This window comes from Staurois parvus, unplaced genomic scaffold (genome assembly GCF_062004578.1).
Source record: "Staurois parvus isolate SC_StPar_1 unplaced genomic scaffold, SC_StPar_1.0 ptg000311l, whole genome shotgun sequence".
NCBI classification, from domain to species: Eukaryota; Metazoa; Chordata; class Amphibia; order Anura; family Ranidae; genus Staurois; species Staurois parvus.
The window spans coordinates 840,939-856,043 of NW_028318107.1; the positions used below are offsets into that span (position 1 = coordinate 840,939).

Below are 15,105 nucleotides of genomic sequence, written 5' to 3' on the forward strand. Positions count from 1 at the left end.
CATGTACCAGGATCAAAGATGGCCGTCGCCGCACTTCCGGAAGAGCATGCCTACGTCACCACGTCACGTGCCCCGGACGCGTTTCGTCACATCCGACTTTTTCAACAGGGATCCCTGTTGAAAAAGTCGGATGTGACGAAACGCGTCCGGGGCACGTGACGTGGTGACGTAGGCATGCTCTTCCGGAAGTGCGGCGACGGCCATCTTTGATCCTGGTACATGCGGATGTGTTTTACTGCAATCCTCATGGGGCTTTGAGGGACTGGGAACCCACGGCAATCGTTCCTCCCTCGGAGGTGAGATAGTGTGGCATCTGTACACTTGCGATGAGAGGAAGGATTGTGAACATACCGTTTGTGAAGCTGATGTCATCTTACTTGAATGTAAGTTGCTACAATAAAGTGTTATAAGTTTTTTGATATATACTGATCCATGGTCTGTTATTGAGGTCTGTGGGAAGTGGCTGGAAAGGCTGAAAGAATACCTACAAAGTGAAGGAAATACTCAGACCCTTGATATTAATGTGAGGGTAACTATGAACTCCCGTTGGTGGTATGCAGTGGATTGACTCCTAAGGCTGAGGGTTATCTTCTTTCTCACGGTTATGGTGGCACATTTATCTTTATGTGCATGAAACACGTGTGGCACAGTTGTTTAGATACCTTTTTTTTTTTTGAAGATATCACACATGTTGAGCTCTTTTTTCTTGAGGTATATGAAGATCGGGTTTGAAGTATATCACTAAGTATGTTGGAAGATATGAAGAATTAAGATATCACAGATAAAGATTTGGAAAATTTTGGGACTCCCCTTTTTGGACTTTTTTGGGTGTTTTGGATTGTGATTTTTTTATTTTTATTTTTTATTTTTTTATTATTTTTTTATTTAATTATTTTATTATATTTTTTTTGGGGATGATTATTTAATTTTTTTGGGGTTTGTGTTTGTATATTTACACTATAGTGTGATTAGATGGTAATCAAGTTCTATATTTTGATGATTTTCTGTACTTCAGGGGAAGGATTGTGGTAGTAACTTGATGGGGATTTTATTTTGAGAAAGGATAGTGCTATTCCTTCTATATTGTTACTGTATTGTCTCATGTTCTGTCCCCCACTATAATGTACAGCGCTGAGCAAACCTTTTAGTGCTATATAAATACTATATAATAATAATAATTTATTTTAGTAAATATAAACTGCTAAATACCTTTTCTCATCAACAGTATATTGCAGTCTTGTAACTTCTATCAGTATCCAGCAGAGCAATCATTAAAGCTTGTAGGAGTTTTCTTTCTGCTCTAGGAGGATGCAGAACCCCTTACCACTGTTTGGGAAGTGGTGATTGGCCCTGCACTCTCCCAAGAAATAAAAACTCTCTACCAATACACACCAAACTGAGCATGTGCAGGGTGGCTTCATACGATATGTCTTATCAGGAGATAAGAGGGGAGCATTGGAAGAAGGGGAGGATCAGAGAAGACAGGATCAACCAGTCTTTGTGCGCAATGCAGAGGATTAACCCCTTAGGTTCCACAGTGAGTATAACAAGCATGCTTTACTGCATCTACAGACTGATTGTACTGTTGGGGGTTTAGTAACACTTTAATGTATTTATTAAAATATGTTTCCATTTCAAGTTCTAAATAATTTTCGCATTTTAATTCACATTCAAATAATTTCAAATTGATTTGTAAAATAACGAATATACGTAACGGATCCGAAGATACAAAACAAATTCTGAAAATGAATCATTCTAATGAACAAATATGACAAAACTAAATTATTAATCTAATGAACGAATTTGAAACAAAACAAATGTTTTCTGTGGTCACATCTCCAGGCGGGCAGTCATCGCTGGATTGTAGGTAGGAAGGAAGTAGCTGTAACAATGCTTCAGGAGATGAAACATCGTCACCACTGTTGTCACCGTACTCTCGGTTTTTCATTTTGTATGATTGTGAGCTGCAGTAGGACCCACAAAGGAAGCTCCTTTCAGCCGAGGGATTGTAGCTGATGATGGTATGTGGACAACCCCGCGCATGTGTCCTGCAGAGAGCTGCCACTTCCAGTATTGGGTCAGTGGAGAGATGGCTGAGCATTAGGTTTCCTTACTCAAATGATACTGGTGTGGTCTGGAGGCAGGTGTGGTCCTGGACAGTGACATCTAAGGAGTGTTGGAGTAACTAGAAGAACCCGGGAGGGGAGATATCCACAAGTCTGGATATCTCGTATACTAACAGCAGGAGGTCAGAGATCTCTGGTGAGTGCAGGAGCACCTGAGGGGGGTCACAGATTGGTCATAGAGGTCACCATGAATGAATATATCATTGCACCATACTAGAGGACTTCTCTTCCACAGACTGTAACTAGAAATTGAGAGACTTCATTCTTTATTGATCATATGTTGGTTATACACAGCATGTTATTCATGAGTTCAGAAACTAGACAGCACTGTGAACGATTACTTATTAACAGTATAAAGTGCCTGAAAGTATGACATGCCTGTTCTAGAGGAAGGATTATTTTACAATTCCAGAAGCTGAGTAGATCTGTTGTCAGCCATGTTTGTGTCCGCTCTTTATGTGCCATGTCTTGTAGGGATGATGAAGGACTACATACACTATCAATGCATAACCCACGATAGAACAAAATAAAATGAGAAATAAAGCCAGAAAAAGCCATCTGTATTTCCAACATTCTGTGACCTGAAAAAGAGGAAAGACATAAATGCCCTGCAGCGGTAAGACCCAATAAATAGTTGACCAAATTTCTAGCATCTATGGAAGCTTAGGTTGACTTGGAGTCATGGATACAGTTTGCAGGAAACAACCCAATGTCAGGTTATATGGATACAGGAAATTGCCCAATATCAGGTTATATGGTTACAGGAAACCATCTCAATACCAGGTTATGGGATACAGGAAACTGCCCCAATGTCACATTATGGGTTATAGGAAACCACCCCAATGTCAGGTTATGGGTTATAGGAAACTACTCCAATGTCAGGTTATGGATTACAGGAAACTGCTTCAAAACCAGGTTATAGGATACAGGAAACTACCCCAATATCAGGTTAAAAGGAACAGGAAACTATCAAAATCTCAGGTTATGGGTTACAGGAAACTGCTTCAATACCAGGTTATGGGTTACAGGAAACCACCACAATCTCAGGTTGTGGGTAACAGGAAACTGCCGCAATGAAGGTTATGAGTTTGTAGGGAGGTGCTGTGTGGTACAAGCAGTAAATACAGAGTCCAGTTACAGTAAAACTTGGAACTTGTATTAGACAGAATGCTAATGTTACTAACACACTGGCAGAAGAGCATCGCTGGGGGAATAACTCATAGTCAGATGTGGCGGAGGAGAGGTGCCAACAGCATCTGTTTCAGAAGGTGCAGCCCGGCCTGGCTAATCTGATCCCAAGAGGGAAGTTTCTTCCCTAATCTTTCCCTGCTCATCAGGAACCTTTTCCTACCACTAGTTACTTTTCCTAACAAGCGGGGTCTCTCTCTCTCTCTACACCAGCCACACACCAGAAGAGTACCAAAACCCAGAGGGCAGGGACAGATAGACTTTGCTGAACCCAGGTGGCCGCCAAGGGTCACATGGGTTCACTGTAGCCAACTGGAACACTGCTCCATTGACCCAGGAAACCCAAGAGAAATGTTGTTATTCTTGGACTTCCTCTCCAGGCTGAGGTGTCACTTGATTTGAGCATCACCAACAGTGGAGAAAACCTACCTGCCTACAAGTTACAGGAAATCGCCCCAATGTCACATAATTGGTTACAGGAAACCACCTCAATGTCAGGTTAAATATTACTGGAAACCATCCAAATCTCAGGTTATGGGTCATAGATAACCTTCCCAATGAAGTTTATGAGTTACAGGAAACTGCCCCAATGTCACATGATGGGTTATAGGAAACTACCCCAATGTTATATTACAGGAAACTACCTCAATGTCAAGTTACAGGGAACTGCCCCAATGTCACATTATGGATTATAGGAAACTACCCCAATGTTAGGTTATGGATTACAGGAAACTGCCCCAATGTCACATGACGGGTTATAGGAAATCACAGCAATGTCAGGTTATGAGTTACAGAAAACCACCTCAATCTTTGGTTATGTGTTACAGGAAACCACCACCATCTTGGGTTTTGGGTAAAAGGAAGCTGCCACAATGTCACTTTATGGGTTTCTGAAACCACCTCAATCTCAGCATATGGGTTACAAGAAACAACCACTATGTTGGGTTTTAGGTTACAGGAAACTGCCCCAATGTCACATTATGAGTTATAGGAAATCACCACAATGCCAGAAAATGGGTTACAGGAAACCTTCCCAATTTTAAGTTACAGGAAGCCACCACAATCTCAGGTTTTTGGTTACAGAAAACTATCCAATGTCACTTTATGGGTTACAGGAAACCACCCCAATGTCAGGTGATGGGTTACAGGACACCACCCCAATGTCAGGTGATGGGTTACAGGATACCACCCCAATGTCAGGTGATGGGTTACAGGATACCACCCCAATGTCAGGTGATGGGTTACAGGATACCACCCCAATTTTAGGGTTTAGGAAACGACTTCAATGTCAGGTTATGGGTTATGGGAAAGTGCCTCAATTTCAGGTTTTGGGCTACAGAAAATCACCCCAATGCCATATTAGGGGTTACAGAATACCAACTTCCCAATTGTTTCCCACATTGGACACTCAATAACGTTACATAGTTACATAGTTAGTCTGACTGAAAAAAGACAAAAGTCCATCCAGTTCAACCATAAAAAAAAAAGTTATAATCCTATATCCACAGTTGATCCAGAGGAAGGAAAAAAACCCAGCAAAGCACGATCCAATTTTCTCCTGCAGGGAAAAAAATTCCTTCCTGATCCCATGAGAGGCAATCAGATATTCCCGGGATCAACTTTATCTATGGATGTTACTATCCAGTTATATTCTGTGTATCCAAGAAAGATTATTACCATATTAACTGTCATTTCTTTATTTTATATCCTCACTGTAAAGTCATCACCTCTGTATTGTGGATTGCAGTAATGATTGTACACTTGTATCACTGCTCAGAGCTGTACATTATTAATGGAGACACGGCCAGAAATAGGTCAGTGGGCATTGCGTGTCACCATGTATTGGGCTAATAGTGAGCCATCACTGTGATGTCACAGATAAAAGTTGTCACCCGATGTTATGACTTACCCACAGTCTTCTGTTGTGAGCTGTAAAAGGTAAAAAGAGAGGAAATCAATACAGAGAACTCAGTGGCCTTTCATCTTTTTGTCTTTCATTATTCTGTACATTTTTCTATCCATGGTGAGTCGAACTGATGAATCAAACACCTTTTTTTTTTTTAGAGGGTTCACAGTATTATGTTAATAAGGACCTGGTCACTCTACCATCCAGCCACAGCAGACAGCAGGGAAAAAGCTCACCTACTTCATGCGTTGCTCCCTTTCACGCCATAAAAGTGAAGTGTCTCCTCCTCAATGACAGGAAACTCTAGAGAACATCAGTGACCAGCAATGGAGGGCATCCAGCCGGTGAGGAAGTGACACATAGAAACAGCTGAGTATTTCACTTGCACTGCATAGCCCTGCAGGGCAGTAGATAGTTATTTTTCCTGGGGGGGTCAGATCTCAGACTCTAAGAGAGATACAAGATGGTGCCTCTTGCATTGCTCAGTAAGGTTGGCTATGGGGGTGTTTCTGAAAGCAGTGGTCCTGTGTGCATGCGGAAATAAAGTGTGGTGCAACGAATATTGGAGTTGGTTCTCATAGTGCTGAATATTGGCCGTGGCTTATATGGACACAGAGTTCAGGTGTCAGTAGTAAGTGTGTGTTACATTTCTGAGAGTAGTTATGGTTAGGCAGGAATACCACTTTAGGAATAAATGAAAGAACATGCCAGCCACATAGGGAGTGCATTGTTTTATTGTTGACTGTTTGTCACAAATAATACATTTCCAGTGTGACAAGCATGGCAGAATGAGGTGTGTAAGGGGCTCTGACTGGGGAGGAAGGTTTAGGAGAGTAGGAGAGAGGTGAAATTAGTGGGAGATGGGTGGAAGTACCTATAACCTGGGTGGGACTAGATGGGTGACAGGGATGCACAGTGATTAGGAAGGGATAGAGGAAGGTGCTAGACCTGGAAGAGAGAAGGTGAGGTGGTATGGAGGGGGTGAAGCAGTATGGGGGGTAGGTGAGGAAGTATGGGGGGTAGGTGAAGTGGTATGAGGGGTAGGTGAGGTTGGTGAGATGGCATGGGGGGTAGGTGAAGTGGTATAAGGGGGAAGGGGAGGCAGTATGGGGGGGTAGGTGAAGCCGTATGAGGGGTAGCTGAGGTGGTATGGGAGGTTGGAGAGATGGTGTGGGGGGTAGGTGAGGAGGTATCAGGGTAAGTGAAGTGGCATAGGGGGATAGGTGAGGAACTATAGGGGGATAGGTAAGGCAGTATTGGGGGTGGATGAAGTGGTATGAGAGGGTAAATGAGACAGTATGGAGGGTAAATGAGGTGGTATGGGGAATAGGTGAAGTAGTATGAGGGGGTAGGTGAGGTAGTATGAGGAATAGGTGAGGAAGTATGGAGGGGGTAGGTGAAGCAGTTCCGAGGTAGGTGAAGTGGTATGAGGGGATAGGTGAGGTGGTATGGGGGGGTAGATGAAGTAGATTGGGGGGGTAGGTGAGGCGGTATGGGGGGGTAGGTGAAGTGGTATGAGAGGGTGGGTGAGGCAGTATGGGGGGCGTAGATGAAGTAGATTGGGGGGGTAGGTGAGGCGGTATGGGGGGGTAGGTGAAGTGGTATGAGGGGGTAGGTGAGATAGTATGGGGTAGATAAAGAATTTTGGGGTTGTAAGTGAGGTGGTATGGGGAAGGGGGGGAAGTGGAATGGTATGGAAGGTAGGTGAAGTGGTATGAGGGGGTAGGTGAGATAGTATTGGGGGTAGGTGAATTGGTATGAGGGAGTAGGTGAGGCAGTATGTGGGGTAGATGAGTGGTATGAGGAGGTAGGTGAGGCAGTTTGGGGGGGTTACACACAGAGTGCAGGGTTCAGTACTGCACTGCATACAGAGTGCAAAGTTGGACCTTCTTCCACAGCTACTTACCTCTGCATCCCCCATCCACATCTCACTTTCACCCCTCATCATCTCTGACCTCTGCATACAAACCCCCCCCCCCCCCCTCCACTGCCCCCATTTTCTCCCTCTCCATCTTCCACATCTTACCTTTGTTGCTGTATTAAGCTGAAGCACCCAGCTGGATCTAGTAACTCCTCCCACACTGTAGGTGGCTCCACCTCTCTTACTTGCGGGGCGATCATCGTGTGGGGGTGTCGGCATCCGCACTGCACCTGCATCTCCTTTGTCCCCATTCTGCACTCAGTGGGAGCCACTCAGGATATCAGATCTATGGGATCCACTGGGGGACAAGCTGTCCCTTGTAAGCACAGAAGCCAGACTTCTGCCTTTACAAGTGATATCGGTGAGCGGGGAGCAGAGGGGCGGAGACAGAGGTGGGGGAAGTTACAGCTGAGAAAAGTCCTGATTGGCATGTTAATTCAATTTATAAAGTAATTTTATTGTTTTTTTTCTAAACTATAACTTTCACTAAATAATCCCGCTGATTTTGACTACTCCAGGCACTTCCTGTTACAAGCTGACAACACTCTGTTCCTGTCTCCTAATTGTTCTCTTGTGTTGTCACCATGTCACATGCTCTTCCACTGCAGACTCCAAGTAGCCGTGCACTTTTCCCCAATACATGGGCCCAAAATCATACTAGTAGATTTAATACACGAAACACAAATATGGCCATAGCTTGTCCGTGTGTTTCTATGATTGTGGTGCGGGCATTAGAGTGTAAGCTCTTCTGAGGAGGGAAACAGCAACACAACACAGATGAATTCATTACCTCGAATGATGTGTTGGATCTGTTGATGCTTTTTCCAAGATGCTTTTGTTTTTATCTGGTTAATGAAAATTTTCTTGTCCTCTTTTCCAAAAAGGATAAGTTCCTGGGCCAGTTCCTCTATACTTGGCTGACTTTCCAGAATCCTCATCTTCTCTTCATCACTGGCGCTCTCCACATCATCGATCACCACAATCACATTCCTCCTCCCTGTGGGGAAATGATTGCCTTATTGATGATCAGGTTTGTATTATTACATTGCACAGATCTGTGTAGCAGAGCTTTATTGTCTATACAGTACATACTCCATGCAGAGGAGTAACTAGAGCCTTTCATGCAAGAAACCATAAAGGGCCCCCCTGACCCCCGGCCAGAAAACTTCCCACACTGTGGTGGAATGCCAGGGCCCGGTCACAAGTACAACCTTTGTGACCCTGGTAGTTCAGCAACTGGTGCCAGTAGTTTTTTTTTTACGTTTTTGTCATTTAATTTTTTTGTCATTTTGTTGGGGGCTTTGGTGAGATATCAGGGGTCTAAACAGACCTCTGATGTTCCACCTTTGAGACAGAAAGAGGAGATTGATGGCACAGCCCTCAATCTCCATCTCTGCAGCCTCAGCTACACAAAATGAATGGACAGGAATAGCTCTGTACAGAGGCGTCCTATTCATTCACAAACTGAAGCATAGGAAACACAGTTTTCTATGCCTTTGTTACTGTATGAATGAACAGAATCAGCAATCAGTACGGATCACTGACTCTATTCATTAACCATTAGCCGCCAGTCCAATGGCCGTTTGGTGGCTTCAAAAGTGCTTCGGCATTCCGGGTGCACACCATTTGGCGTGCTCCCGCACATGCGCAGTTTGCGCTAATGCAGAGCCTAGCAGCGGCGCGATCTGTCACCGGCCGTGCACCTCGGACACGGCCGATGACAGATCTGAGTACCGGCCCCCGTTGCTGGTACCATGTGACCTGCTGTGACCAATCAAAGCAGGTCACATGACCTTTGTATACAATGGATGGCTTCATTCATGATGCCATCCATTGTATACTAGTGCCTAGCTGTGAATGGTCACAGCTAATCACATGCACATGTCATGTGATTAGCTGTGACCAAATCACAGCTAAGCACAAAAAAAAAAAAAAAAACCTGAATGAATCGATTTCATTCAGGTAAATGCTTGCTTATAGCAAAGTAATTCTTTGCTATAAGCAAATTGTGTAAAAAAAAAAAATACTGATCACTTCCCCAAAGTAGTACAATGTTACTATGGTAACATTGTACTACTTTGGTCATAGTAAAATATGAAAAAAAATCTTAAAAAAAAAAAAAAATGTAATAAAAAATTAAAAAAAATAAAAAAAATAAAAATATATATATATATTTTTTTTTTTTTCATACTGTCACCAGTCAGTGTCCCTGTTCACTGCCATGCCAGTTATATGATGACGCTGTACTGCACTGGTGACAGTATGTAAAAAAAAAATAGTGAAAATAATTTTTTTAATTTTTTCATTTTCTGAAAAATTATGACAAAAAAAATACAACTTCAAAAAACTCGCCATGCCTCTTATGAAGTACGTCAGACTGTCTACTCTGCAAAAAGGGGTCATTTGGGGATATCTGTACTATTCTGACATTCTTGGACCTCAAGAAATTAGATTGGCCGTCAGTACTTCAGGATTGATCAATATTCAGATCTATACCATAGTCTGTGAACTCTATAACTTTCCTACAAACTAAAAAATACATCCTAATTTGGGTTATTTTCACCAAAGACATGTAGCAGAATACATCTCGGCCTAAATTTATGAAGAACAATTATTTATTTGTAAACTTTTATAACAGAAACAAAGAAAAACGTGTTTTTTTTTCAAAATTTTTGGTCTATTTTTGTTAATTTAGCAAAAAATAAAAACCCCAGCAGTGATTAAATACCACCAAAAGAAAGCTCTAGTTGTGTGAAGAAAATGATAAAATTTTAGTTTGGGTACAATGTTGTATGACCGCGCAATTGTCATTCAAAGTGTGAGAGCGCTGAAACCTGAAAAATGGCCTGGGGGCAGGAAGGTGTAAAATTGCTCGGTATTGAAATGGTTAAATCAAGGAAGGGCTGGTAAATTACAAATTTACAGGCCCCTTCCCCACTTTCCATTCTGACACATCCCATACAGTAGGTGACGGGAGAGGGGAGGGGGGAACGCTGGGGGTGGGGGGGGGGGGGGGGGTGAGGAGAGCTTGGGGAATACACAGGGGCCTGATCACATCACAACAGGAGGTGGATAGGAAAGGCGGCGGTGCAGCATAGAGAGGAACCGATCCACTCCATTAACCTCCTGCATCCCCTGAAAAGCTGGATGGGATTGGACCCTCTAAATGCCAGCCCCATTGCCCCCTTCACAGCCCCCTGCAGCATGGGGCTGTGTCACAATTGTGACCCTTGCAACCCCTGTTCATATGCTCCTGACTCTATGTCATTCCTTGACTCCATGATGTCTGGGTAACAGTGTCAAGCTGTTCTTGGCTCAACTTAGTATAAATAAAGACAGAAATGTTTTTTTAAACACACAAATAGCCTGAGATCTATTGTAGATATATGTTTGTGAAAGACACTCGGTGGCCCTGGTCAAGGACATGTTTCGTCCTCATCCCTGTGGTGTCCCCCTGTAGTCACCACCTTACAGAAGGAAGTTTTGGCTCATTTTAGCAGATGAGAAAGATTATAAGTACAGCGATCATCACAAATAAAGTTTAGAAGAAATCTTAGTCCTTTCACCTAGGATGTCTGATAGAGCCTTCAGTTCCTCATCGTACAAAGAGTCTTTGACATCGGTGACATTAATTCTTCCTCTGTTCTTGGTGTGGTAGAGAATACCAAACGTACATTGGCGTATTTCCTGTCTGAGGCTCCGGGTTGTATTTGAGATGTAGATGCGGCGGACATCTCTCACAAGGGATGAATCCATGAGTAAATCAATCAGCCATTCAAAGCAGCTGGCATGTTCTCTGGAGAAGATCCCAACCAGCCCCTTCTTCTGACACATCTCCCTTCTTATCCAAGGAGACTCCTGAAGTCCTGGATCTCACCATCGGCTCCTAATAAAGACGGTTCTCCATGATTTCTGTAGAGTATATAGAAAATGGCAATGTAATCTCGTGGTGCTAATTCCTCATATTACATTTATGAGGCTTCCTACGATGGCTGCAAGGAGGATGAACATTTTTTATAGTCTAAATTCTACTGGTGGTGTTCCTCTCTTCCGAAACTGAATTGAAATGCCATTTTGCTGGACAAAATTTGTTCTAAATGTTAATCAATTTGTTAAAGATAAATTACTTGATACAGTACAAAAAGAATAATAACGCCACACAATCATTCAATGCAAACCCTTTTGGATGACACTTAGGGGGTTATTTACTAAAACTGGAGAGTGCAAAATCTGGTGCAGCTCTGCATAGAAACCAATCAGCTTCCAGGATTTATTGCCAAAGCTTAATTGAAGAAGCTGAAGTTAGAAGCTGATTGGCTATCATGCACAGCTGCACAAGTTTTAGTAAATGTCCCCCATAGCTTGCTCTGTGCACTGCATATGATAAACAATTGTCAAAAATTCCTGCTTTCCACCTTTTTTAATCCTTTGTTCCATCTCAGTGCTGCTGATTGCAGTCTCTATAAAGCCCCTTCCTGTCTATGTGCATTGCTGCATTGGCTACATGACATTTCTAGGGCGGGTTTACTGATGACCACAGTGGATCATGTCACTTGCAATGTTCTATTAGAAGCCCATGTGGGGGGGACCACTAGACTTGTGTGTTTCGTTTCATAACGATTCAGTTTTCGGAGGAAATTTAGATTTCCGAATATTTCGATGTATCTGAATTTCCAAATGCACATAATGTAACAAATGTTAATGAATCTGAGAAAAAGTTATAACTGCCCCCCTTTTCAAATCTATACCAGGCCCATCAAGTCTTGTATGGATTTTGAGGGGAACCCCACAACATTTTTTTTTTAAATGGCATGGTGTTCTCCTTAAAATCCATACCAAACCCATATCTGAACATGTGGCCTGGCAGGCCAGTAAAGAGGGGGAGGCAAGCAAGCACCTCCCCTCTTGAAGCATACCAGGCCCCTCACGACCCGCACAAACATAAAAAAAACACGTGAACATGACAGATATCATCGAGAGATGTTGCTCTGAGACCCGTTTCCATGACTTCATAGGGAGATTGATCACCCGGGACATCATGGGTCACCACGCTCCCATGTTTACTTGCTGGCACGTGCCTGTCATTCCGCGAGTATTTGGCTAGTATGGATTCAGGAATGGAAGGGGCTGGTAAGTGTGACATATTGGACACACATCCAGCACCTCCTGTGCTCAGGGACCAAGATCAGAAGAAGGCCAATTGAATAAAATGATAAATGTTCATCCAACACTGATCAAAGGTTGTGGGGCTTTGAAACACGTCAACTTGACCAAGAGTTTATCTCCCTTCCGGATGGGACTTGCACGTGTCTCCTAACCCTCTGTTTGGTTTTGGATGTTATTTGCCTTTTTTACTGCTACTCTTGTGAGTATAATTTATCAATAAATTTAGGAATTACTGAATTAATGCTCAAGGTTGGTGCGCTTTGTTTTTTGTTCTCTACTAAAGTGTGGCATATGTACAGGACCCCTCCCCCACTCTGCATCCTGAAGGATCCTATTGTGTGCTTGCAGCTGCCAGTAGGAAGGAGAGGAGGGAAGCCGGCACCACTGCAGGGGTAGGGGGCACACAGGGGGGATTCAAAAAAGGGGGGTTTGTGAAAAGAGATTCACAGAAAAGCGGCTACATTATGAACAGACCGTGACACTCAGAAAATTTTCCAAAAATTATGCTTTATTACACAGATATAAATATGACATATGGGCATTCGCCCTGGTTTACCATCACCTCAGTATGAGACAATAACACACAGACCTAAAACCATATAAAATGACATCAAGACCGGTCTAAGTGTATGTGCAACAGAAAAGTGACTGCAAGAGTCTAATATCTCTGTAGTACAAACACATAGGTAAACACTTCCCTAAAGAGGTGTATCCAAAAATTATACCATAGGTATACCATAATATTAAATAATGAATTTACACCAATATCATAATGGTGAATCCCGAAAAGGGAATCCAAAAATTGTACTATGGATATACGTATATCACATGTATGAAATGCATGGAAATAAATGGGGCTTATTTCCATTTAAGAGCTTTATGATACAGCTGTTCACATAACAGATGAACGGGCCCCAACCACGTGTGCCGGCACAGGAATGTATTGCATCATATATTTGACATTTATGTCTTTTTCCAAACAGGCCTGAGGCTTACTGTTCCCCTCTTTTACGCTTATTGTGCTTACTGCATTTCATGGGTGTCACGGTCTGTTCATAATGTAGCCGCTTTTCTGTGAATCTCTTTTCACAAACCCCCCTTTTTTGAATGCCTTCTTTGGCTACTGAATGGAAACCAAACATTGGGTGACACGATAATTTAATTAACAACCTCTTAATAACTACCTATAATATATAGGCACACAGGGGGGGCCTGGACAGCAGAGGGAATTGTATGGTGCACAGGGAGGGTGATTGGTGTGGCGGGGGGGGGGGGGGGAAAATTACTGGAACACCCCCCTGTATGGCTTTTTCTGCAGCAGCTGAAAACCAGCGGGAGGAAGAGAAGAAGCCAGCTTTCAGCTGCTGCAGAGAAAGCCATACAGGAGGTTGGTTCCAGTAATCCCCCGCTCTGTGCCGATCACCCTCCCCGCCTACATCTGATTCACCCAGCTGCCTGGGCCCTATACAGGGGGATTGGTAACACCCTCCCATCTACAGCCCTGATACACAGTACACAGAGCAAACTAAATGTTCTTCAATTTACATCAACAGTAAAGGGCGACCTTACTCTTCCTAGCAAGTTTACAGACTTTTTCTCAGCCCCTCCTTCTCCAAAATGATTGTAATTTTTTTAGGGGGGAGGTATAAACACAGGGACCCCCTCCCTGCACGTCATTATTTCTGGCCTAGTTCTTAAAGACCGATGCTACCGTTGTTCACATCCTATGTGGCCCAGGGTAACCTACAGCTCATGACTCCAAAGAAACAGCCCCCCCGGAGATATCAGGACAAGAAGATGGGATGTTTACTGTGGTGAAGAGACAGATCCCTAAGGAACACCCTGGATTGCCAGATTTGTGAGTATACTTTTGGGGAATAACCCGGCTACACAGGTAAGGGGGGGGGGGGATGATAAGCTCTTCCTTAAAAGACATCGTAGACTTACTGCTGGCTTGGCTTCCCATCTACTTACTGTAGTTACCGTCTCATCTGATTTACATAAGAATCCATTGTTCCTCTAAACTACAATCTGGGCTCTCCAGTCTTCTGGAGCTTCAACAATAACATGAAAATAATCAGCCGGTGCTTACCATCCATAATGGCTTCCCAACCGCTGTACCCTCCCGCTTCGGCTTACCTGTGTGCACCTCTCCGACTGCCACGTTTGCTGATCATTAAAGGGTTTTTCTTCTTTAAACTTTCTTCTGATCTGCAAGAATAACAATTGTGAATGGTGAAATGTGGAAAAACCAGTCCCCAGCCTGATATTTCCCCTAGCTGCTGTAGGGCACATCACATCTTTACCTCTCTTCCATCCACCAACATTTTAAAAGAAAAAGAACCTTTTTCTTCGATCTGATCGATATATATTGTCCAAAGTATGCAGATCACTTCATACCCGGCTGTGATGAGCATGTTATGTAGAAATACAGACAGACTTGTATTCAATGTGATATATTTTAACCACTTGCCTACCAGGCACTTATACCCCCTTATTTACCAGGCCAATTTTCAGCTTTCAGCGCTGCCGCACTTTGATTGACAATTGCGCGGTCATGCAACATTGTACTCATATGAAATTTTGATCATTTTTTTCTCACAAATAGAGCTTTCTTTTGGTGGTACTTAATCGCCACTGGGTGCTTTACTTTTTGCGCTATAAATAAAAAAAGTACAAAAAATTAGAAAAAAAAAAAGTTTCTTTGTTTCTATTATACAATTTTTCAAACAGGTAATTTTTCTCCTTCACTGATGTGCGTTGATGAGGCAGCACTGATGGGAACTGATAGGCGGCAC

General features: G+C 43.0%; 1 protein-coding gene across 3 annotated transcripts; it reads right to left on the bottom strand.

The window, feature by feature from the left end:
• Window positions 1-2,375: 2,375 nt before the first annotated feature.
• LOC149457609 (uncharacterized) lies at window positions 2,376-14,548 on the bottom strand. 3 transcript variants are annotated; one of them, XM_089683464.1, is made up of 5 exons: window positions 14,447-14,548; window positions 10,708-11,053; window positions 7,932-8,138; window positions 5,224-5,243; window positions 2,376-2,707 (listed from the first exon to the last, which is right to left on the bottom strand). In XM_089683464.1, the coding sequence occupies exons 2-5, from the start codon at window positions 10,973-10,975 to the stop codon at window positions 2,558-2,560; spliced, it is 645 nt and encodes a 214-aa protein (XP_089539590.1). In that variant the 5' UTR covers window positions 10,976-11,053; window positions 14,447-14,548; the 3' UTR covers window positions 2,376-2,557. The 3 variants fall into 3 exon arrangements, with proteins under 3 accessions (XP_089539590.1, XP_089539592.1, XP_089539593.1); XM_089683466.1 differs by having other exon boundaries at window positions 14,400-14,465; XM_089683467.1 differs by lacking the exon at window positions 14,447-14,548 and adding an exon at window positions 14,282-14,386.
• Window positions 14,549-15,105: the final 557 nt, after the last annotated feature.

Bases quoted from the DNA above. Each gene is read 5' to 3' on its own strand.
- LOC149457609 (XM_089683464.1), bottom strand. From the start codon at position 10,975: ATGTGTCAGAAGAAGGGGCTGGTTGGGATCTTCTCCAGAGAACATGCC. The intron at 8,139-10,707 runs GTGAAAGGACTA...ATTTCCCCACAG, and splicing joins GGCTCTATCAGACATCCTAG to GGAGGAGGAATGTGATTGTG. The intron at 5,244-7,931 runs GTAATGAATTCA...TACCTTTTACAG, and splicing joins GATCCAACACATCATTCGAG to CTCACAACAGAAGACTGTGG.